The sequence below is a fragment of the Phyllostomus hastatus genome, unplaced genomic scaffold (assembly GCF_019186645.2).
Source record: "Phyllostomus hastatus isolate PE091 unplaced genomic scaffold, TTU_PhHast_1.1 phas_contig_150, whole genome shotgun sequence".
Lineage (NCBI taxonomy): Eukaryota > Metazoa > Chordata > Mammalia > Chiroptera > Phyllostomidae > Phyllostomus > Phyllostomus hastatus.
Window position 1 is genome coordinate 28291893 of NW_025333611.1, and position 24074 is coordinate 28315966.

The window sequence follows — 24074 nt, forward strand, 5'->3', positions numbered from 1 at the left end:
TATGCTGGGTACAGCCAGGTCCCTGTGAACCTGGGCTAAAACTGTTCCCTAGGGACTCACATCCGTGGTTGGGGGAGCTCTAGATCCCTGCAAGTAAGGAGAGGTAAGAACCTGAACAGGCAACTCAGGCCCCACCCCCTGGCTGCTTTGCACTGACAGGGTGCTGTTGAATTCAGGTGGAGAAGGTGGCCCCAGGTGAACGAAGGTCCCCCAGGTTCTGAGGTGGGGGTACAGACAGGCAGGTGAGGTGCTCTAGTACCAGCCACTGCCAGATTAACAGCCATCCGGGTAGGCTGCTCCTGCTTGCCCCCCTTGTGGATCCAGAGGGTGTAACTTCTCAAGAGATCCCCCCTCTAAATGTCCCTGGGTGACTCTTCCTCCTTCCCAAGGTGGTCCCAGACAACCCCTGCCCAGTAACAGCCCCCAAAACCAGAGAGCAAGAAGCGAGCAGTGCTTCGTGACACAAACATGCATTCGTTTTATTCACAAAACAGCCTGGTTTCCTAAAACAATACAAACAGCATGTTCATCAGCAGGAAGCTGGCCACGGGCAGGGAGGCCCAGGCCGAGGGGGACCCCCTGGGCACCCACCCCCACTGGCAGGGGACCACCGAAAGAAGCCCTTTCTTCTGTCGCCATTGGCCAGGCGGGAAAGAAGGGACTTGTTTCCTCTAAGGGAAGTAGCCAGGATCAGAGCTGTCGAGACATGGGCTCCCCAGATCTCAGTGGATAAACAAACAAAACTTTCATTTCTGCAGAATCATTGTTGGGGTGGGGGGATCCCACTGTGGGGACCGTGGGTGTAGCACACCTGGCCTGGGCCTGGGGGTAGGGGGGTCTGCTCCCTCCCCTTCTGTGAGCTCCTCAAGGCAGCTCTGCCCATGTGGATGGATACAGAGGGGCTTCAACACGGCGCCATCAACATTCTCTTTATAAACGTGAGTGGGTTCTCCAGGCAAACTATGCACTATTTTATGGTCAGAAAGAATCAAAGGAAGTTTAAATGAGGGTGGAGTTAAACTGTGCTAAATTACAGTAGTGCTTATTAGTAACTAGATTTCAAAAGGTTACAGAAAATTTACATTCTCTACACAAAACTGCATCTCCTGCACAGACAACATCGACATCGACACAGGAAGGAAACTGATTGTCCATTCTTTGCCCAGGAAGTCTCGGTACTTTATAGATTCGTCTTTACCTCTCTTTTTGTTGTTCTTCCGAAAAAGCAGTTAAATTTTTTTTCTTTTTCTTTTTATACTAGGGACGTGGAGATGTTAAAACGACAACAAAAAATATATATATAAAAACAGGAATGAAATCTGTGAGAGAATATTTTTGGTTCTAAAGACGGGTGCAGCCGTTTGTCTTCGCCCGAATCCCTTGCCGGAGACCACGCGAGCAGTGACATTGCACGGAGAGGGCAGCTTTGGGTTCCCGCCGCCGTCACTGAAACCACCGGAAGGCGGCTCCTGTCGGAAGCATTACCTTCTGGCGGGGGCGGGAGACAAAAACAAGGAGAGAGTTCAGTCAGGGTCCAGCTGAGCCTGGTGCAAAGACGTTCCCCGTGGCCGGTCTCATGGTGGAGGGATGGGCATGGAGTAAAGGCAGCCAGCCACCCTGTGGAGTTCCGCCATCCTGGCCAGGCCAGAGAAGGAGCCTTGACCTACTGGGTCGTTGAAGGGCCTGGAGCTCCCTGAGGCCCCCTGAGCCACTGTGCCCAGGAGCCCTCCTTCCAGACAGGCATACCCCTTCCCTTGGTCCAAAGGCCACAAGCGCCAGGCGGTTGTGGGGCATCTGGGAGCTGTTTGCAAGTTTCTGTCGAATGAACATGTAAGCATGTGCACTGGACACGTTTTTGGATGTACGCCTTGAGCTCCGCTACAGTGTGTGGTGTGTTTGGAGCTGTGGTGGGAGGGAAGGATACCTGCTGTATTTATTAACAGGCTACGTCTCCATGCACTGGGCAGTATGCGTCTACACCAGACCAGAGTGGGTGCCTTTGTGCGCATACAGGTGTGTTCTCTGGGCAGGAGAGCAGATGTGTGAGGTTTGGGACTCGGGGGCGGGTAGCCACGGCTGCGATGCCATTGTTTTCCAACAATTCTGGACATTTGCATCAAGCCCACTCATAGAGGGGTGGGGACAGGGCAGTGAGAGCAGGCTGAAAAGATGCTTTTGTACCCAGGCCTGGCACCACAACTAGGCTGCCACAGCTGGGGGCACGGGGACAGGCCCAGCCACGAGGCGGGGAGAAAGCAACATGGGAACCAGTTGGCCTTCTTTAAGCCAATCCCATAGTGGACAGGCCTTGCCCACATCCCCGGCTCACCCCCTAACTCCAGGCCCATAGGATCCGGAGCCATTAGCTGTGTGACCAGACTGATCTTGGGGCCCCAAGACACCCCAAATTTGTTAGCTAGGTGCCTAGACCCAGGGTTTTCTAGGCCTCAGAGCAGGGCTGTCGGCACTGGAGCTGCTCTCGCCTTAGGTGGCTTTGGGAAAAAGGCTGGGCTCTGGAGGGACAAGTCGAAGGGTGACCTCTCAAAGCCGCAGGGCCCACGGGAAGATCCCTGTCAAACGGGACGGGGGAGAGTCCCAGAACCTCAGGTCACAGACAGGAAGCTTTAGGACATGTGTGAAAGTTGGAGACTTAGGATGTGTATGGGAATCTCAATACCGGACCCAGAACTCCAGAAGGGTGTTCAGAATGCTGGGGTCCTGGCTGGGAATGCTAGGCCCCTGCCTGGAGTTTTATGCTTGCCTTGCAAACTACAGCCTAATAGGATGTCAGGATGTGGCTCTGATTTTGGGGGCAGTGAGCTGGTGTCTCAAAGGCTGGCCTAGAACCCCAGATCCCAGGGATTGGCTGGGTTTCCCCCAGACCCACACGCAGGCAGGAAAGGTGGGGCTGGGGGTGGGTTTGGACTGCCAGACAGACACAAGAGCCCACACACCTCCCTCTAAGGCGCCGTTACCTCCAGAGCAGCGGAAGGCTTCTTTTTGAGTTCCTCACATTTTCTGAATTTGCAAATCTGATGGCCAGTCTTTCGGTTCCTACAACTGCTGCACTGCTCGCAGTTGATGCGCCGCCGGCAGGGCGGGCACATGCCGCAGCGTTTCCGCTTCTTCTTGCCCGAACTGATAGCTGAGGCCAGCTCACCCTGCATGGGGTACTCGGCCAGGCCCGCCATGTGCAGCGCGCTCTCGGCCAGGAACACACCCGCCGGGGTCATGATGAAGAGGCCTGGGTTGATGGGGAAGGCGCCCAGGTAGGGGAAGTCGGACTGGCCATTGAGGGCTTCAGCACCTGCCACAGCCTCCATGTCGGGCAGGCCCGCGCCAGCCTCGCTCATCAGCGGTAGGTGCTCCTGCACCACGCGTTTCAGCATCTCCGTGGACTGTGCGAACTGCTGCAGCGTCAGCTGTCCCTCGGCTGCCAGCTCTGTGGCCCGCTCAGCCTTGCTCAGCAGGCTGGCCACAGCACCACTTTTGTGCTTTGAGGTAGGGTTGCTTTTGTCCACAGCCATGGCTGCCGCCAGGTCGTGCCCATTGGCCAACAGGGAGGCAGCGGCTGCAGCTGCAGCAGCCTTTTCGGCAGACTCCCCGCCCATCATGCTGCCACCACCACTGCCCCCACTGCCCCCAAAGGAAGAGTAGTGGGAGAGAGGGCGGGAGCGACGCAGGCTCTTGTTGAGGGGTTCACTGATGATGCCGCTTTTGTTCCGACGTTCAGGGGGTGGTGCATCATCTGCCACCGAGGCTGGTGCAGCAGTGGCCACCGCTGCACTCTTGTCAGCCACTCCTGCCTTGGGGCCACTGCCACTGCTGCCATTGGCATTGTTGCTACTGCTGCTGCCGCTGGTGTCCTGGGAGCCACTGCTAAGGCTCGACATGGTGGGGCCGAGGCCCAGACCCCGCTGCTGGGGGAGCTTGCCAACTACCGAGGGTCCTCAGACAAGCACTGGGCCCTGCTGCCCACAACAGAGATGCCCGGTGGGTCTCGATGCTCAGGGCAGGCACATGGTCGGGCGTCCACGTGGAAGTGTCTTCACTCTGTCAGGACAAGAGGACACAGGGTCAGGGCTGTGGTGAACACCACCTCCTCTACCACCACCACCACCAACCGTACTGCCATTGTAACAACCACAAGCCCAACCAGTTGTTTAGTATGTGTGAGCCCCTACCTACCACCCCTCATCGGAAATTCTTCATTTGTACTATCTCAGTTGAGACTCACAAGAACCCTGTGAGGTAGTGGCTAGTAACACCCTATTTTATAGATGAGGGAGAAATGACTACCCCATGGGCACACCACATAGCTCAGCTTGCTCTCCACAGCCAGGGCAGCCGCTAGGTTATGCCCACTGACCTGATGGAGGCAGGCAGTTCTTCCTGGGTTAAGAGGAGAGAGCTGGAGATGTTTCCTAATCTTCCTTCCCTGACCCAACTATGGAGAAGAGGAGTTGGAAAAGCCTCTGGAGGGTAGATCGACAGAAGGTGTAGACCTTGAAGTATGGAAAGCTGCCCCTGGATCCTCATTTGCTATTCCTATCACATATCAATGGTCTCAAGGCTCTGGGAAGTCCTGCAGGTAAAGGAAATTTTAGATTTGCTTTTGTTTAAGAGTTTGCCAAACAGAGCTCAGAAATCTTATTTCAAGGAGCATGAACCCTGCTGCTAGAGGGCAGTGGGATATGGTGCCAGAGGACAAGCCTTCGCCTGCAAGAATGGGGGACACACTTGTACACACACCGGCACACACTTCCTTCTCACTCCCAGACCTCGGACGCCACTCTTGCCTCTACTCAGGCCTCACCGCTGTGCTCCAGCTTGGCTCCCAGATGGACCTGGATGTGGGCAAGGGAAACCTCTGGCTGGTGCAGGTTGGAAGTGAGGGTAGATGTGACCCTTCCCAGGACAGAGCCTGTTCTGCGCAGGCCCCAAAACTAAGGCACGTGAGCAGCCAGGCTCCTTGGCCAGGAGCTCTCGGAGGAACTTCCAGATGCAGCGGAGCGGCAGTTTCCTCATCGGCCCTGGCTCTCTAGCACTCCTTCCCTGTCTGCTTGCCTTGGCCCAGCAACCCCCAGGAGAGAGGCGGGAGGACAGGGCCCAGCACAAGCAGCTGGCTGCTCAAGGAGGAGGCACACATCTGGCTGGGCCTGTCCCGCCCTGGGCTTGGGGGCAGCACACACTGCATCTTTGTCCCCAGGCAACCCCACCATCCCCCAGTCATAGGACTCAGCCTGTCCTGGAAGGTCATCTAGTCCAACCCTCTGCACTTACTGAGGGAGGAACCGAGGCCCCAGGCAGGCAGAGCCCCTGCCCCAAGACCGCTAAGGAGTGGGAACAAGGAGGAGCAAGTATAGGAAAGGGAAACACTCTATCTCCAGGATGAAGCAAATGGCAGGTGTCAGCAGAAAACCAGACACTCCTTGCCCTGCCCTAGTGAAGGCAGATGAATGGTGAGGAAGAACTGGGCACGCTGGCAGATTCCACCGGGACAAACCAAGGAAAGCCTCTCCAGGCTGGGCTTCGGATGTCATGGACGTCAGGGTTGTAGTAAGAGGAAGCAGGTCATGCATCCCCAAGGACAGCTGTGCTCCACCCTACCTCCTAAGGGCCAAGACCAGGTTAGCTCTGTGGCTTTTCTCCTCAGAGATCAGAATCTCCCTCCAGGCATCAGTGACCCTGGTTAGGTTCTTGGGACTAGGACCGCTGACATCAGGCCCAGAGACCATCACTCCAGGTCAACTTGCCCAGCCCCTGCCTATGTGAGCTCAACAACCCAGCCCTGGGCTACATTCCTAGCAGCCCCAGACAGGAGAAGGCAGGCGCCCTCGGGTTGGAGAGCTGGGGAGGGGGGCGGTCTGCGCCCTAGCCCCTGTGCGTGTCCCCCGCCTCTGCGGCCTGCTGGCTGGTGGCAGAAATCGATAGCGGCATTAACTCTGCTCTTGCTCAACTCCCCCTCCCTCTTCCCAGCTCCAGGATCTGGCTCTGTGTGCGGGGCTGGCAGGTCAATTAGAAGTCAGCTCCCTCCGACACAGCCCAGCCTACGTTCAGGGCTGGCGCTCTGGCTGAACCTCCCTGCTTTTGTCTCCATCCTGAGTCTCTCATGGTGGGGACCAAACCTCATGTTCTGTTCAGCTCAGGCCCTCTCTTTGAATCTCTCTGATCTTCCATTTTTCTGTCCTTCCTCAGGAACGACCCTCTCCCAGCCCGCTAGGTCCTGGGACATGCTGAGCTCAGGACCAGAGGACGTGATATGTCACTGAACAGGTGCTGCAGACAGAACACTGTGGTCTGTCAGCCACAGACACTGAAGGTGGGGGGTATACATGAGGGGGACTGGCATGCAGGGTAACTGTCCTCAAACCAACATCTTAGTCCCCAAGGCCCTGTCCCTAGGATGTTCCAAATCTGCCCCTGTACCTGGATCATCTTCTCCCTCAGACCCTGGAAAAAGCTGATGCCCTGGTCCCAGTGGACCCCTGACCACAGGACCCATGTGCCTGAGTCATGGAACAGGAAGACATAAAAAGAAGACCATCTCCCAGGCCTCAGCCTTCCATTGCAGGGCACACAGCAACCCTTCCCAGGCCAGGAAGGGCCTGGCAGTGCCAAGGCAGCAGGGGAGGAGCCGGGGCTGCGTTGAAGCGGAGCGGGAATGAGCGGGAGGGAAAGCTGGCGGGCAGGCGGGCGGCGGCGGGCGCATCCATCATCGGCCCTGCCAGGAACGCATCCAGCCCCCAAAAAGAAATACTGCGCCTGAGGAGGGACAACAAAGGGCTCCGTTTCATCAGCAATGTGGAGCCAGCGCCCCGCCGCCCCGCCAGGCGCGGTCAGGCCACAAAGGACCCCTTTGTCCGTGCAGGAGCCGGGCGGCCGGGAGCTGGGACCAGGGGCTGACGGGCGGGACAGAGCCTGGGGGCGGGGGTGAGGGGGGAACCAGTCGTAGAGAGTTGGGGGGCAGAGGGACATGGGGGCAGAAGGAGAGAGACAGGTGGTGGGGGACAGAGGATCACGAGACAGAACCAGAGGGGTGGGTCAGAGAAGAGGATGCGGACAGAACAGGGCAAGGGTCAAAAATAGAGGACACAACATCATGGGAAGCAGACACTGGGGGGCCGGGTTCACAGAGACTCAGGGCACCAACCTCAGTCCAAGGGACATGGAGACGGAGCCCTGGGGGGAGAATCCCAGACTCAGGGACCTGGGGACCAAGAGAAAGCAGCTGGACATGCCCACAGGTGAGGGAGGCAGAGGGGGAGGTTTGGGGGAGACCAGATGAGACCCACCTCCTTTGGGCCCCATTCTGGCCTGAGGCCCCAGGGCCTGGTCATGGGACCCAACTTCCTGGGGGCTCAGGCTCACTGGCTGAGCTAGGCACAGAGGGAGAATCAAAGCTGGGGCCACTTTCCTGATGGTGGGGTCATGCTCTGCCTCTAGCTCCAGCCCTGGTCAGCCACAGATGACGCGGACCCTGCCCTTCTCTAACCAGCTCCCACCACCGAGTGACACTCAGGTTCCCTTAACTGACTGACGGGCGCTACACCGGCTAGCATTTGCTGTGCGCCTGTGCTCTGCTCATCCCCTCTCTTTCCTTAACTGCTCCCCAGAACCTGGGAAATAGGAACCATTAACCAATTTTAGAGATGACAAAATGGCGGCTCAAAGAGCTTTGCGCTGCCAGGAAAAGGTCAAATAGCTAGTGCTCTTTGAGGTAGAACTTGAACCCAGAGCTCAAGTATTAGCTGCCACCCTGCCCTGGTGACCACCTCTGCTCATGTTGGCAACTGACTAGCCCAGGGCAAGGTGACCCAGCCACCCTGAGACTGCCCCCACCCCCTAGAGTTGTTACCGTGCCTGTCACCTTTACATAGTCAGGGGGCGAGCTGTCACAGACCCCAGGGGAGTACCCCCACCTGGGGGACTTGGAAATATCCAGGTAGGAACCCAGAATGCTAGACCAGTGACATCATAATGACAGTGAGGTCACCAGAGGTGGCAGCCTTCACTTACCTCCACTCTACCCTCAGCCCCAGAGGAGCCAGGATTCACCCCCTAGTAGGGCTCTGTCTTGAGCCCCTGGAGCTAGACAGCAGGGGGTGGGGCACTGTGTGTGTGTGGGGGGGGGGGGGATGGTGCCATGAGTTCGCAGACATACAGACTGTGGCCCGAAGAGAGATGTTCCAGACATTGGGTCGCACACAGCCCCAGAGCCACCCAACAGCAGCCCCATGCCCTGGGCTACTGGGAGACCGTGTCGGACACAGGCCCTCCTAGAGGGGTGCACAGGAGCTGGGCCACCCGAAGTGCAATGAGAGCGGGAAGGGAACTGAGTAGGGCATGGGGTGAAGGACCGTCTTGAAGGAAGGGACCACCAGCCTGAGAGTTAAAAATGAGGAGAGGTTCCCAGAGGGAACACCAGCCTGAGAGGGTCCCTAAGAAATGGAGAAGTAGGTGTGAGGTGTGCCTGCAAGACTGGCAGGGTCTTAACAGAGCAGGGCTTTGAGATCAAGGGCAGCAATTTTTAAACAGCTTTACTGAGATATAGTTCACCTACTATAAAATTCAGCCATTTATAAGTGGCCGAATAATTCAATCATTTTTAGTAAATTTACAGAGTTGTGCAACCATTACCACTACCAAGGGCAGAGTGTGAGCAAGGGGCCGAACCCCACCCCCTACTTCTTTTTTGGGCTGGAGCAACCTCCCAGTTGTCCCTCCTGCTGCGGGAAGGCCTCCTGGAGGAAGCTGCAATTCGGCGGAGCCTTCCGGACCCTGAGGCACTACTGCAGGGGAGCCCGAGCTGCCGTAGCCTGGGCAGGCCAACTTTGCAGACCTGTATACCCTGGCTCATCGCACCCTTCTTCCGCAGCTCCATGTCCACTCCTGACACCCCTGACCCACCCCCTTACACTCCTCCACCCACTTTGGTGGGCTGGTCTCCTTGGCTTCTAAGGGAGGCAAGATGGACAGACAGACTAATGGCAGGCTGGCCAGTGGTGGCAGGGAGGGCAGACCACAGGCTATAGTGGTTGAACCAAGCTGAGCAATTGGATGTGTGTGTGTGTGTGTGTAGGGGGGGGTATTTCCATCTCTGATTTCCATGATTCAGCCTGGGGAGTTTCCAGAGGGAACAAAAGCCCCACTCAGGCCCAAGGAGATGCACATGGGACACTGGCCTTGGAGGCTGGGGGAATCGCAAACCTGGCTGCAGAGCAGAGCACATATCCAGCTATGGATGGACACACATACACGCACACACTGACCAGTGCTAAGTACCCAGAAGGTGGCCTGGGGTGGGACGTGCCCTCAACACCTAGTGGGTCTCCCCAAGACTACTACCCTGAAATTGACAGCCAAGGACGGAACCTGGGGCCTGTAGGGGGCCTGCATCACGTTTCCTGGACTCCATACCCCGTGACGCTCTTACACCACTCCGCCCAGGGCAGGTACAGGCCCTTTGCCTGGGACTGAAACATGCTGCTGGGAAAACCTCAAGAGTACATGGGGCTCTGTTCTACCTCAGAAAACTCCCAAAACAGCTGGAAGAGGGGGTCAGCCCATTTCATGTGCAGGAACGCTGTGGCAGGTGGGTGGTGTGCCCTGACCTGGGGCTCTAGAGAATGAGATGCAGAGCCTGGGGCACCTCTGATAGAGCAAGGCCTTCCTAAACAGCCTGGTTTCTTCTCTGGAAGAGCCAAAGAACAAGAAGAGCCCTTCCTTGCTGGGTGACCTTGGCATATGGCCACTGAGCCAGTTTCCCGACCTGTAACCTGGGAGCACAAGGATAAGAGCTAACATGCACGGAGGCCCCACTGTGTGCCAAACGCTGTTCGCGCCTTGTCTCACGGAATCCTCATTCACACTTTCCGAAGTACTATTACTGCCCCTTTTAGGGCAGGCAATTTGAGAGGCAGTTGTGATATAGAGAAAATGATGCCCTCCCCATTCAAAAGCCCCTGGATCTTAGCTAACATGCCTCAAAGTGGTGATGCCTGAGATGGCACCAATATGGGATCGGGGCCCACACACTTACTTAGGCCCTCCCTCCTGGTGGGCCTCACCACTGGGCGAGATGGGGGAGGCTAGCCAGAGATGCTTGGGACAAGGAATCGGGGGACAGGGGTGTCTGTCCTTCTGGGGCTTGGTGGTGAGTGTCACGACTGGCTAGGGGACTGGAGTCCTGAGGTCTAGGTTTGTGTCACCATCCATTCCCTTCCTGATGACTGACCAAGACTCACCCCCCCACCCCGTCCCACGCTGAACCTGTTTCCCATCGTAAAATGGTTCTTGTTCCTCACCCCAAACTGCAGGAGTCGCTATCTCAGAGGGGCCCATGCAGAAAGAGGTAGAGAGATACTGAAAAAAGACTCCAGAGAGTAACCCCTCCCACTCTCCAAATCCTGGGAGGGCCCCACAGGGCCTAAATTGGCCCTTGCTGTGATTTGCAGCTAGGGAAACTAAGACTAGAGAGGGTTTGGGGCAGGTCACAGGGTGGGGACCAAGCCCCAGCTGACGTGAGGTCTACTGGGGCGAGGAGCATCCGGCCCCCACCTGCCTCCATCTTCCCAGATGTCCTGATGATGGCGGGCCCTAATAATGAGTGTTTACTCTCTGCCAGGTGCTAAGCATTTTGCATGCTTTTTTTCCACCGAATTCTCTGTAATTCTAGTATTACCCCCATTTACAGATGAGGCAACTGAGGTGTAGGGAAGTCAAGTCACCTGCCTAAGGTCACAAGTTCTGCCTAAGGTCACGAGGTCAAGTGGTGGCAGTGTCAGGACTTGAAACAAGGTCTGTGTAACTCCAGGGCCTGGCTCTCCAACACTGGCCAAAGGCTCTGAGGCACACGGAGGGAGGGGTTTTGGTTACTCAGCCCTCAGTCTAGGGGAACCCCCTAAGTTTCCCATGGGTCCTGACTCTCAGGCTCTGGTCAAAACATGTTAGGGCACTGGTGCAGAAAAGTCTGCAGCTGTACCCTAAGGCCCAGGAAAAGACAGGGGAAGGGGCTGCGGGTGGGCCGGACGGGCCAGGCTGGGCCAGAGCTCCGGGCATTCCGGCGGCCTCCGCAGGAAGCAGAATGGGACGGAAACTGGCTCCTGCCTCCTCCCCCAGAATCCTGTGGGCAGCCCAGCCGGGCCGCACAGAGGCCCTCTTTGTGCCTGCCCCAACCCGCCACCCGCGGCTGGCCCAGGGTTTTGAGTTTCCTGGGGGGGTGGGGGCCCTGCCCCTGCTAAACCTCCAGTTACCTCCCCCTTTCAGGGGCGGTCACAGCAGGCCACAGCTGGAGGAGGAAGTGAGAAGATGGCCAGGGCTACCCCGGAGACCCTGGGGGACCTGGAGTCTGCCCACATCTCATCTCCCGAACACTTACACACCCTAATTTGGAGCTGGGGGCAGGCAGAAGGACCCAGAGACAGTGCCTGGAGGCCAGCCCCAAGCCTGCCCTCTCTGCCAGCAGTCACCAAGTCCATCGTGACCCACCTGGAACCCCCACCCCATCCCACTCCATCTTGGTGCTCTTGGGCTCAAGGTGGTGCACAGAAAGAGGCTGGCCAGGTGAGCAGGGCAGCCATCTGTCAGCTGCCATTTTTCCCTGTCCAGGGGCTCTCTGGAAACACAGAGCACATCAAGGTGGAGGCATCAAGCTCACTTCAGCATTTCAGGGGACAAAAGCCCCTTAGGTGGTGTGACTGTGCTCCAGGAACACTAAGCCCTAGGGATGCGAGCTCAGGCTGGAGTGTGCATCGTGAGGAGCAGCACTGTGGACAAGGATATCTGAGTGTACGCGTCTGGGAGGTGTGTCAGACCTCCCAGGTGAATGCTGCATGCATAAGAGTGTCTGGGGGCTGTAGGTGTGCCCAGGTGCATGGTACAGTCTCAGATGTCACTCTCTATGGGTTTGAGCACTGATGTAGACATGGGGCTTATACACCAGTGTAGGCAGAGGTCTTTGTGTGACCCCTGTGTACAAGTGAAATGTGTGCTATCTACATCAGTGATGTGTCTGTGTGCCCCACAGTGTGTACCAGCACATAGTATACACGGTTTACGGCTGGACAAGCAGGCTATATATTTGTGGGTTCTTCCAGCTTATGAGTGTCAACACATCTCCGCAATGTGTACACTAATGTGTGTGTGTGTTGTTGTATGCGTGTGTGCAGACTGAGCAGTATCAGGGCCTCTGAGGGGTCTGGGACGGGAGTCTGAGGCCCAGCTGGGATGGGGCTGATGTACACAGGAACTGATGCCAGGTGCTGGGGCCCCTGTGGAAACAGGAAGCTGCCCACAGGTGCGCTGGGGCTGTGGTGGGGCTGGGCTCCGCCCAGGTTCAGTTTGTGCCCCTGAGAAACCAACCCAGTGTTTCACTAGCCTGTCCTAGTCATGAGGGTGGCACCTGCCTTGTCTGTGCTCAAAACCCAACAGCCCTGGCCAGTGTCTACCAGACTGCCTGGCCTGAGCGTGGAAAAAACTGGAAAACAAAAGCCCCCAGACCGCAGGCCCTCCCTGCAGAGGCGTGGGGGAGGCAGGCAAGAGGCGGGAGACTGAGGAGGAGGGAGGGAGGGAGGTGTCGCCGCAGCCCCGGAACACAAAAATAATGAGGCGAGAGGGGCCATGGGGCCCAGCCGGCTGGTTCCGGAGTTGCTATCTGACCTTGACAGATGCCACAGCTGGGCGCCTGGAGAGGAGCCGCCGCCACAGTGCTGCAGCACACCCCCCAACCCCCTGCTACCTCCCCCAGGCCAGGTTGATGGAGGTTCAAGCAGGCCCCAGCCACAGGAAGCCACCCCACCAGGTGGGAGCAGGGAGACCTGAGTGTTCCTAGTCAGAGGTGGGGGTGGGAGGGTATGGAGACAGGGGAGTGGGGGCAGGGCCACTGCAGGGCAGGGAAGACAGCACGGGTCTCCGGACGGTGCCCTGGCCCCCAGGTGTGCCCGTATGTACGAGAAAGGACGAGGGTGATGTTGTGCTGTGTAACTGTGAGACCGAGTGTGTGGGGAAAAGGGAAGCAAAATGTGTGAGTGTGACAGAGACAAAGATCATACTTTTGTGTGTGTCTCTTCGGGCCACACAAGGCTGGAGAGATGGGCTAATGTTCCTGACGTGGGTGTGGCCACGTCACCTCGGGGCGGGCACCAATAACTCCCCTGACCCCTTCCAAAGCCATGGCTGTCCTAGCTGGTGCAAGCCATGCTGCGGCCAGGCTTGGGGACGACAAAGAGAGCCACAGGCCTCCCCCCCAACAAAGTTCTTTCACTTGCAGCTGAAGAAGTGGCCCTTCAGCCCTTCCTGGCCTACCCTCTCTCCCGCTGTGCTGTGGTCCGGGGCACGGGCATCAATGATGGGTGTGGGGTGGGGCACCACCACTCTGGGGACACCAGCGAGGGGTTGGGGTATGAGCTGCAGGAGGGGATGCTGGGCTGGAGGTGGATTAGCAATTCCGAGCACTGGCTGCATAATTAAAAAATCATTACGGGCGGGCGGGCAGGCGGGCAGAGCCGTGTGAGCTCACGCTCAGAGCGGGCGGGGGACACTGCCATGGTGCTCCCCCTCCCACCGCTTCCCCGAGGAAAAATCCCACCTGCTAATATAATTATGGAAAAACACAAGCACAGAAATTCGGTTTCAGCAAACAACGTGCCTGAGTGCCCAGGGCCTGCCTGGCCTTCAGCACAGTGAGCAGGCTGGTCACTGGTGCCCAGGGCTCCTGGCAGTGGAGTGGGCCCTGCTGGGTCCATAACACCAGCCCCAGGCCTGAATCCCTTCAGCAGCCCCCAAGAGAGGGGAACAGGGGGCAAATATAAACCTAGCTCCCAAATCCAGAAGAAAACTAGTCAGTCCTAATAGTTTACAAGGGGGGGAAACTGAGGCTAAGGAATCTGCATAAGATCACTGTGTTTGTGGCAAAACTGAGAAAGAACTGGATCCTGTGCACAAAGGCAGCGCCTCAGGAGCTTGGCCCACCCCATCCTACTCCTTCCCCTGTGTCCCCCAGCTTCCATCTCATCAGTCATTCTCCCAGCCGCTGCCTGCGATGAGCGTCTCTCTCCCTGAGACTGAATGGGATTGTCCAAGTTATGTACCCTAGCGCTGCCCAGAGCTGACACAAGCCTGTACCCTGTGGTGGGGGCGCAGGGAACCCCAACCTCCCAGTTCAAGGACAGGGCGTCCTGGGCTTGTCTGGGTTAAGCCAGGCGAGCAGAGCTGGCTCCCGCCTGGAGAAACGCGGCCAGCTCTGGGTCATGGGCCCCAGAACGGCAGGAACAGCCGCCATCACCTCGGGCCTGGAGCGGGCGGCGCGGGGAGGGGAGCCGGCCCTAATTAGTCGGCCTGGGACCCGGGCGGGCGCCGGAGCGGCAGACGCAGCCGCCGCCGCCGGAGCCGGAGCTGCGCAGGCACATCCGCGGCCGGCCGGGAGGCGGCGGGGAGCCATGGCGCCCTGCGACGCGGTGGGACAGGAGGCCTGGGAAGGCCCGGGCCAAGGAGATTCCACACCGGGCTGGCCTGCCTCCCCTCATTCCTCGGTGCCACCAGGCACAGCAATTAGAGGCTTTCAAAGTTTGTCCTTAATTGGTTTCATTTTTGCCTCATAAATGATTCATGGCCCTGGAGGTCTGCGAGGCGGAGGGAGTGGCAGGGGAAATTTGGGGAGGCTTTTGCCTGGAGCCAGGCCCCCTACCTGAGGCTGGAGAGGGGTCACAACCCTAGCCCAGTGGATGACGGGCTGGGGAAGCCTTGGGCAGGTGGGATCCTCTAGCAAAAATAGAGAACCCAGACCCTCTCCTTGGGCCACGCACTAATTAGAAACTGCAACTTCTTGCAGACCAGAGCTCTGCCCAGGCCCAGAGCCACTGCAGCTGCTGGGGCCCGGAGAGCATGAATAATAATGTGGTGGTAAAAAAATAAGTGTTAGTAATAATAACGACAGGGAACACTCCAGTTCTTACTAAGTTCCAGGCATCCATTATTTGTTTTAATCACCTCCCCACCAAGCACAAGCAGGAAGAGGTACCAGGGTTCCCAATTTTACAAATAAAGAAACTGAGGCTGGGAGATGCCAGAACTCCTCACTCCCTAACTTCTCAGGGGCACAGGGCTCAAGGCTGGACACCCACAACACTGCCTGCCAGGTGGATCAGGAGCTGCAGGGCCCAAAGAAGTCTGGAAAGACTCTGAGGTCTGTAGGGAGACCCCAGAGGGCACCAACAGCCTCACACCCACCCGGGCCAAGTTAGCCCTGCCCCTCAAAAAGCTGTGACCTTGGCTGAGCAACATCCTCACAGGGCCTTATGTAAAGCAGGAAAAGAGGAGTCCTATAATCCAAGTCCAGCACTAACCCTGTGCTGAGCATGGGATACAGAGATGCCATGGACCCCCACCCTCAGGGAGCTTCCAGTGCTGGGGTGGGGGAATGGACAAACACTCACAGAGAAAGGTTTAAGAGTCAATGCAGAGAACCCCAAACATTCAGCCAGTGGCCTAATGGGTTGGGGTTGGGGGAGGAGGGCAGTGAAAGGAGGTGGCACCAGGGAGGGCTTTTTGAAGGAGGTGAGGTGAGCAGAGGAAGCTTCTTCTGACTCCATAACCTAGCCCACATAGGATTCTCAAGGAGTGGGTGTGGCCCACTTCAATCCAAGACTAGGGGTCAGTCCTTGAAGAAACCCAGAACTAATGACCACATCAGGGTGATATGGAACACAAAGTGCTCAGCTCAGCCTGCCCATGACGGTCACTTTCATCTGAACCACTATAAAAGGTAAAGCCTACACAATTAACTGCAGGGCCCGCCTGGAGCCTGGAGGTGAGGCAGTGCTCCGAACAAATCCAAGAGCGGATGCTGTATGGACTGACTCCCCCTAGAGGCCCCAGGACTCTGGGTTCCTAGCTGTGGCTCTTGGGTGCCTCACAAATATCACCTCCTCTTGTGTCCTCCCGCTCCTGTCCCAACCACACGCACCGCTGGCATCTCAGGCCCTGGAGCCAACCCAGTCCCATTGGCTTCCTGTTCTCCCACCCAGCCTGGGGCCAAGGCCAGACATGTCAAGCAGCTATACCTCCCTGCACCCCACCACAGCCCTCTGACCAGAGACATGACTGTCTCTGTTTCCCAGACGAGGAAAATGCAGTTCAGAGATTCTAAGAGACCTGCCCAAGGCCACACAAGCTCTTAAAAGCCCACGTTCCTCACCTTGTTGGCCTCCTGCGGTCAGTATCCCTTAACTGTCCCCAGCCTAGCCACCTCTTGCCCTAGCCTTAATCCTTCTTGTGTCTGGGTAAGACTACCGAGCCCCACTCCTCCAGAAACTAGAACTTGGCTGGGCTGCTGTCATCAGGGGCCCTAGAGCCCTGGGGCTTGGATCCTCCCATCTCAGCCCAGCTGGGTCATCCTAAGAATTGGGTGGGGTGGTGGGGGAAGCCCCTATATGCACACACAAGTGTCCGAGGGTGGGGTTGGGTGGGGAGAAGGAGACACAAAGGTTCCAGGGGTGCCAGGGTGAAAGGGTTGGCCATGTTCTCTGGCCTTCTGCTTGGGAAAGAGTCAATTTCTAGGCTCCTGTCACCCACACTTGGGAGGGGCTGCCTATGGGAGTGTTCTGCTCTTGGGAAGGAGACTAGGCTTTATACGACCCCTACTCTATCCTGCTGGAGGATAAAGCTGAATGACTTGGCCAAGTCACATCCTCTCTGAGTCTCAGCTGTTTCATCTGCACAATGGGCCCAATAATGCCCCGAGCCCTCTGGAAAACCTTTGGGTATAGGTCGAGAGAAATTTCCTTGAGAAAAGGGATTCAGAAGAATTGGACAAAACATTCAGTGGTCTATGTCGACTGGGGACACTTGAGACACTGGGGTCGGCACACAGGAGGAGCCTGATACGGCTTGTTGACTATACAAGCAAGTGGCTGAGTTCCCAGGGTGCCAAGCATATCTCATCAGGTCCAGTTGACAAACCCCTTCAGGGCGCCTACTCTGGGTCACAACACTGGCCTGAACTTTCCGCTCTCCTGCACATCTGCTGCCTGTCCTAGGGCTGCCCAGCCAGGTCACTGGGGTCCCTCTCTCCGGCCTGCCCCACAGGCCGCATGTCTCAGGCAGGTCAGCACTAACGTCAGTAGGACCAGCTGGGCGTGGAGTCTGCCACCTCCGGAACTGCCAATTAATTAACTTTTTTGAATTAATTTCCCAAGCAAAATTCTACAATTACATGTCCCCATCAGTTCAAGCTGGACAGGCAATGAAGACCCCACAATGAGACAGAATGTGGGGTGAGGAGGTGACCATACCAGCCCCAAGTCAAAGAGGCACTGAGAGTTGGTTTCACCCCAACAGGGCAACTGCCCAGGTCCTTGTGGATGCTGTCTGGTAGGGGAGAGGAGGGGGCTTAGAAGCCAGAGCCCTCCTTCTACCAGCCAGGAGGTGGGGGGCTTGGGGAGAGCCATGCTTGGGCAGCTCGTCCTGCCACTGCCATCCCCGACCCCATGCCCCTAAACCACAGTGGGTCTTGGCAGGGCCCAGGAGCAGCACAGGCACTGAGGCTGAGGAGGCCGAGGCTGCAGCGTTCTAATTTCCCAAAGGGGCTGAGATTAATTAGCTCACACACAGGCGCAGAGAGGGAGAGGAGAGTGGGAGCAGGGGAGGGCAGCGTCAGGCGAGGAGCTGGCTGACGCTCCCCGCTGCCACCCGCCTGCCCGCCCAGCAGGCAGTCAGGTGGCCTTGACAGCCTGGGTGCTCTGAAGGTCAGTGGCCAAGCCAGCTGAGCCAGCAGACTGGCAATGTCTCCTTCCCAGAATCCCTGTGACCAAGGCTGGGGGTACGGCAATACTGCCACCACCATTGTGGTGCCAGGTGCTCTGTCCACATCATCCTAGAGAGGTAGGCCCCATGGTCCACCCATTTCACAGATGAGGACACTGAGGTTCAGCACTGTGTAGGGCAGTGACTGGTCAAAGTCAGCCAAGTTGTGGATGGGGGGGGGCACTAAAACTCAGCTTGGCCCAACTCTAAAGCCCACCCAGCTCCCCCTGGATCCTGTGCTAGCATGAGGGGGCTGCAGAAACCTAGGAGGTCTGGGGACGCCAGGTGAAGGACATGTGGGTGTGTCTGACTGTGACTCACCCCTGCCTCAAGAGTATGCAGAGCAGACTCTCAGTCATTTCAGATGCAGAAGCTGAGACCAGAAAGGCGAAGTGACTTGCCAGAGGGCACAAAGCCCCAAACCCAGAGTCTGCTCCTCCACTTGAGGCCAGCCCCACTTCCAGCAACATAAGCTCCACTCAGTGACCTTTAGTGAGCCCCAACCCAGGGCCACATTGTGTCTGTTGTCTTTGGCTAACCAGCTCGCTGCTGGGGGTGAGGGTGGGGTCACTGTGACTGTCCCTGTGCACAGAAAGGAAGGTATTTTCAACTCAAGGACACTCTCTCAGAGACTCCCTGCAGGGCTCCCCAGAGGGCAAAAGAGCCCCAGGAAGGTGGAAGGTTAGGGGATGCGGCAGTGTGTGACCCTGACCAGGCCCTAGGCGGCTGTCACAATGGAGTTTCCCAGAATTTGTCTGCCAGGAGATCCCGCAGGGCAGCAAGCTGCTCCCTGGAGCAACCCCTACCCCACTCTCAGTGAGCCACATCCACTGCAGAAGCCAAGGCAACAGGGCTCACCCTCCCAAGGCCTCTTCATTCAAACCTGGGGAGTGCCACCGCAGAGGTCCCTAAGAGAGTCATGGGCCTGGGCATAGGTGGGCGGTGGGAGGTTGGCCCAACCAGGAACATCACTCATAGTGTGTGAGCACGGGGGGATGGGTGGGAGCCTCCAGAGGCAGAGATGCAGGCCATGAAACGGTCCACGTGGGCTTCGAGGTAACGCTTCTCTTCCACTCTGTTGGCTCCATCCTAGGTGATCTCAGGCAAGTTGCTCGACCTTGCTGAGCCCATTCCCTGATTTATGAAATGCACACAGTGACAGCCCCACTCTCATCAGGGTCCTGGAGAGAGCCAGTATACAAAACGCATTCAATAAATAGTAGTTCAGTTACCATTTTTACTGTCATCATCAGCCAGCATAAGAGTGAATGTCAAGGACAGCTCAAGCCTGGAGTGTCAGAGAACCTAGGTTGTGGCCCCCGCCTGGCCACTGTTTGCCTTTGAGTCTGACAATCCCTCATGCCTCGGGTTTCCTCAACCCCAAACAAACAGAGAGTATCCCCCTCCCCCGCTCACCTGCAGGAACATGGGGAGATGAGCACACAGTAGAGATTTGAAGGCTACAAAGAGGGCGGCACTCAGCTGTCCAGGCTTACTCTTCCTTTTCTGGCCACAGGAAGAACACACCTTACTTCCTGCCCACCTTTCCTTTCCTTCCTTGGTGCCCCAGCCCTGCCTGCTCTGTGTCGGCACTTCTTCAGTCTCCCACAGCCCCAGCAGCTCTTCCACACTGGCACGTGCCACGCTCCTCAACACCCTCCAAAGGCCCCATTTGCCACCTGGAAGTCCCTATCTGAGACTAATGTATGGCCTGGCTGTGTGCTGGGGGATAGCAGCCAGAGAGAGCCTTGGCCCTTTCTGTTTTGTCCTGCTGTGAAGTCCCCAGGAATGTCCAGACACTCAAGAAGCCCAGGCCCTTCTGCCCTGGGTCCAGTCCATTCCCATCCCTCCCCTTCCCTGTGGTCAGCCTCCTTACTCCCACACCTCAGCATCTCCATCTGAGACCAGCTTCAGAGAAGGCCAAATCCAAAACATTCTAATTAAAGAGTCCACGTTGTGGGGACACCACTCCCAGGAAAATGCCAGCTTCGCTGGAGCAGACACTTGGGGGGTGGGGGCAAGGGCTGGAGATCCAGGTGTGACTTGATGAGAAGCACACCCCACCATCTACTTCAAGTCCTGTGGCTTTGAGACACACAGATAAGGTTCAGATCCATTTTACAGGTGGCAAAAGTGAGGTTAGAGAGGTTGGCAGGCTGGCTCATGATTACATAGCAGGCAGTGACCAAGCCTGCCCAACTCCAGAGTCCATGGTTCAGGGTCATGGACCATGACCACGGTCATTTTATTTCCCTAAGAATGCTTGGGCCCCTCTTCCCTCCCTGGCCACTGTCCAGGCCTTTATGGGAGAGACCTCTGTGGCCAGAAAGGGGAAGCCAACCTGGGCTGAGGCCTTAAGCTACCTGCCCCTTGACCCCTGTTGGGCTGTCTTAATCCCATGGGCCCAGAATAATCTATAATCTGGGTGTTAGATGACCATGAAGCCATCCCCATCGGACTCAATTCTCTCATCCGAAAAATGGTGTATTTTCCAGTACATGAAAAATGGGTATGCCCCCAGTTCTGCCTCATCCAGGCCAGGCAGGTCCCGGCCGCCATGGGCAGCCGAAGCTTAGAGGCAACCCTCCAACTCAGTGTCCCGGGCCCTCCCTGTACTCAGGCCAGCTCTGCACCCATTTTGCAGGCCAGCAGACTAAGAACTAGGAGGAAATAATGAGGGGCTTGGGAACCAAGGGGACAGAGGAAAGTGGGTGTCGGGGTGAGCAGAGAGGACGGGCAGACATACTCCTGGGTCACAACTCACTAGATAAGGGGGTCTCATTCCTCCCCGAATCTCTGGCACCCCCCAATCTCCCAAGGACCCCACGCCAAGCTGGGCAAGCAGCTGACTACTTGGGTCTCCTGGAAAAATCAATTGTCCATGGCTTTCCTTCTCCAGCCGGTCCTCTTCCTAGCTCCTCTACACCCCTCCCCACCCTCCCACAATAAGCTCTGCCATGGCCAGAGCACGCCATCCTGGAGACAGGGTGGGCTCAACAGTGCCACGACTCATATCTGCGCATCCTCCTCTGAGAGGGCCAGCAGGTCTGGAAGACTGGGGGAAAATGTCTCCCTTTCCATGCCCACCATACAGAATGCAGCTGCCTGTATGTGGCTGAGGGCTGGGCTTCCTCTGGGCGAGCCAAAACCAGGGGCATTTGGGTGACAGGAGTCCCAACCAGTTTATGTGCGTGCCCCAGGCTCCATTGTGTATGTGCTCCTGACCCAACTCTGGGGTACCATCTGTATGGGAGCTGTGGCCTGAGGAGGGCTGCCCAAGCCTGACAGGATGGGGCACACACACAACCGCCTCTGGGAGCAGTGTGTGGGATCCCCCAGGGGCACGCCACACACATGCGTGACTGTGCATGTCCATTTGCTGATATATGTGCCCACGTGTGCGTGCATCAGAAGCTGGGGCCGTGAGTGCTAACAGCGAGTGTGCTTTTGCAGTGTCCACAGCGTAGGGAATCAAGCCCGTGCCATGTGTGTCAGTTGTGTGTGCAGGTCATGCGGAACTGCGTGAGCTGAGTGACTGTGTCTGTCCCAAGCGTGTGCCCCGGGGTGTGCCGCATGGGGCCTGCGTGAGTCTGTTCTGCCTGCCAGGCCGCAGGGCCTCGTGGGGCTGCTGGGGATGGGGTGACTCACGTCTCCTGAGCTCATCCCGAGGCCCGCCCGCCCAGCTCACCCTGCTCTGCTGGGCTCATGGCTGCCAGACGCGGCAGGGAGGCTGGCTTGATAAATAACCTGCTGCTTCCCCAGGCCTCTGAGAAGGGGAGGCTGCATCATGGGGAGAAGGGGGAGGAGCGGGGGAGGCAGCCCTGGCCCCCAGGCTCCGGCTGCCCTGGCCCCCACAGCCCAGGCTGCGGCTCCGGTTCCTGTTTCATCGAAACCTGAGCTGGGAAAAGCCTATCGGGTCATCTTGCCTGTCCCGCCAGCCGCCAGGCCCAGGCAAGCTGCCCCTCAGGGGACAAGCCCGCAGCCTGGCCACTGAGCCAGTGGGTGGGTGGGTGGGGGGGAGGATATTTCTGTCCAGACTAAATGCAGCTCCAGGCCTCTGTCTGCACCCCCACCACCACCAACAGCTGCTCCCAGGGGCCCTCTGGCTCTGCAAGATTGACTAAATATAGCCCCCCATCCCCAGTGTTCACCTCTACCCATTGGCTCCACCCACATGAGGGTAGGAAGAAGGCTGGGGAGCCCTGCTGTGTGACCTTGGGCCAGTGTTTGGCCTCTCTGGGCCCTCAGTTATGAAACGCCAAGTATTACTCAGCTCTAGACCCTGACCTGCCTAACAGGCACTATTGGAGAGACCACAAAGGTTACTAAATTGGGGTCTTTGTCCAGGGAGATAAGGGTTCTGGTCTCTTCCTCAAAGTGACTCCAACCCACTTCAGCAAAATAACTGGAGGAGCCCCTACCCAGCAGCCCAAGTACCTTTGGGCTTATCAACATGACCGCCACCACCATGCCTGTTCTTACCCAGGCCGGGCAATACCAGGCTCCTCCAATCTGCCCCAGCCGGACCCTGGCCAGGAAACAAGTTGTGCCAGGCTGGGGGGGAGGGCATTGAGGGGGACTTGGGAGCATGACAGCTGCTATTTCCTGGAGGCCACAGTCGGGCACAACCCGGATTCCAGGCTGGCTCCATACTCAACCAGACAGCCTCTCCCAAGATCAGGCCCTTAACGGGGCACTCCCTTCCCCAGTGTCAGCTCTGTCATCAGACCTCAGCCAGGGTCACAGTCCCACTCCCCTCACCGTACTGGTACAGTCGGAGAGAAGGGGCTGGATATACCTTCTGATCTAGGCTGGAAGAATGGTGGTCTCTGCAGGGCTACAGGCAGGGGAGGCAGCCCCAGCTCCCCAGCTTCCCACCTCCTGCCTGCCTGCCCACCCGGCTGCTTCCCCCAGCCCCACACGCACCAAATTCCCCACATGCCTGTCTGTCTCTGACAGCTCGCGCAAATACTTGGCTGCGCGGGCACCCGCTGTTCTGAGCCCGCTGCGCCTCCTCCCCTGCCTTCCCCGGGGGGCTCTGCAGACACAGCCAGGGATGGGAGGGGGCCAGAGCCAAAAAGCTTGGTGGGCAGTGGGGGTAGCAAAGGCAGGAGAGATGGCTACCCACCCCCAGGCCTGGGGGACTAAGGGACCTGGGAGGCCACTTGAGCCAGCTCACTGGGAGGCAGCTGCCAACGCCCCCGCTGCCCCCCGGAACCTCCCAGGAGGACCTTCCGGAGGCCTCCCACTTGCCTCAGCGATGAAACAGCATCTGCCACCCCCGCTATGGCAGCTCAGGACAGGGCAGGACAGGGTGGGGGCTACCAAGAAGCCCCTGGGGAAGGCTTTGAAATATGGACAATGGCTCAGCCCCTCCTGGCAGCCCCAGTCCCCCACCACAGGCCCAGCCTCAGAGCTTGGGGAAAGAAGATGTGTTCCAGCCCCACAGCATAAGGGGCACACCCACCCAGCTGCCAGACCTAGGATGTCTCCACTTGGACTGGCTGGGGGGCCTCATTTGCCCCCAGCTACCCTCCTTCCTGCTTGCCTTGCCTCTCTCCCAGGAGACCAGTGGAGGAAACACTTCCTGAGACCGGCTGGGATTTTCCGCTAGACATTGCCTAACTGACCAGCTCCTTATCTCCCGTACCTCATTCCTTCTTCCCGAGTCACTCCTTCAGCCAAATCACACTCCCACCCCATGTCTGCAGCCAAGGAGCCCCGCTCCTGGTCCCACCACTTGCCTTGACATCCCCAGTACGCACAGCACGTATCCACACACAGAGCAGACCCTGAATGAATGACCTCACGGAACAACACCCTCTGCTGTACAGACAGGTATACAAGGTCAGGAGACAGCCTGGTGACCTAGCCCTCCCATTCACTGCTCTGTCTTCCCGAAGGAAAGAGACTCTGGCTGCAGGACCCTTCTCTATCCATTAACCCTACACCAACACTTTCTGCCCCAGGAGCCAATTCAGCCCTTCCAAGCAACTGGAAGCATTAGAGTGACTCCAAGAAGGATTTCTGAGTGCTTTAGGTCCAAATGTCCAGCTGGCTAGTTGGGACGACTCTCCCACAGCCTGAGGGTGGTCTTGAAAAGAATCCCAACTGTATTGTCTTTGTGACGGTAGATAGTGGGATAGAGCCTCCTCTCCCATTGCACAGATGGGGCTGCTGAGGCCCCCAGGGGAGGGGGGAGCTGCAGGCAGCCATGAATCACAGGGGAGCTGGGAAGCCGCCCGGCCCCGCCGGCTGTCGCTGGAAGCAAC

At 57.7% G+C, this 24074-nt stretch overlaps 1 protein-coding gene across 5 annotated transcripts in view; it reads right to left on the reverse strand.

Annotated features, from left to right (window-relative positions):
- Window positions 1-454: 454 nt before the first annotated feature.
- The window catches only part of CXXC5 (CXXC finger protein 5), a 33203-nt gene continuing 9583 nt past the window's right edge, over window positions 455-24074 (reverse strand). For all 5 annotated transcript variants that reach the window (XM_045825754.1, XM_045825723.1, XM_045825729.1 and 2 more), the window contains 2 exons: window positions 2976-4053; window positions 455-1488 (listed from right to left, as the gene is read on the reverse strand). In XM_045825754.1, the coding sequence (XP_045681710.1) occupies window positions 1444-1488; window positions 2976-3893 (963 nt within the window). In that variant the 5' untranslated portion in view covers window positions 3894-4053 and the 3' untranslated portion in view covers window positions 455-1443. The remainder of the gene's footprint in view (window positions 1489-2975; window positions 4054-24074) is intronic.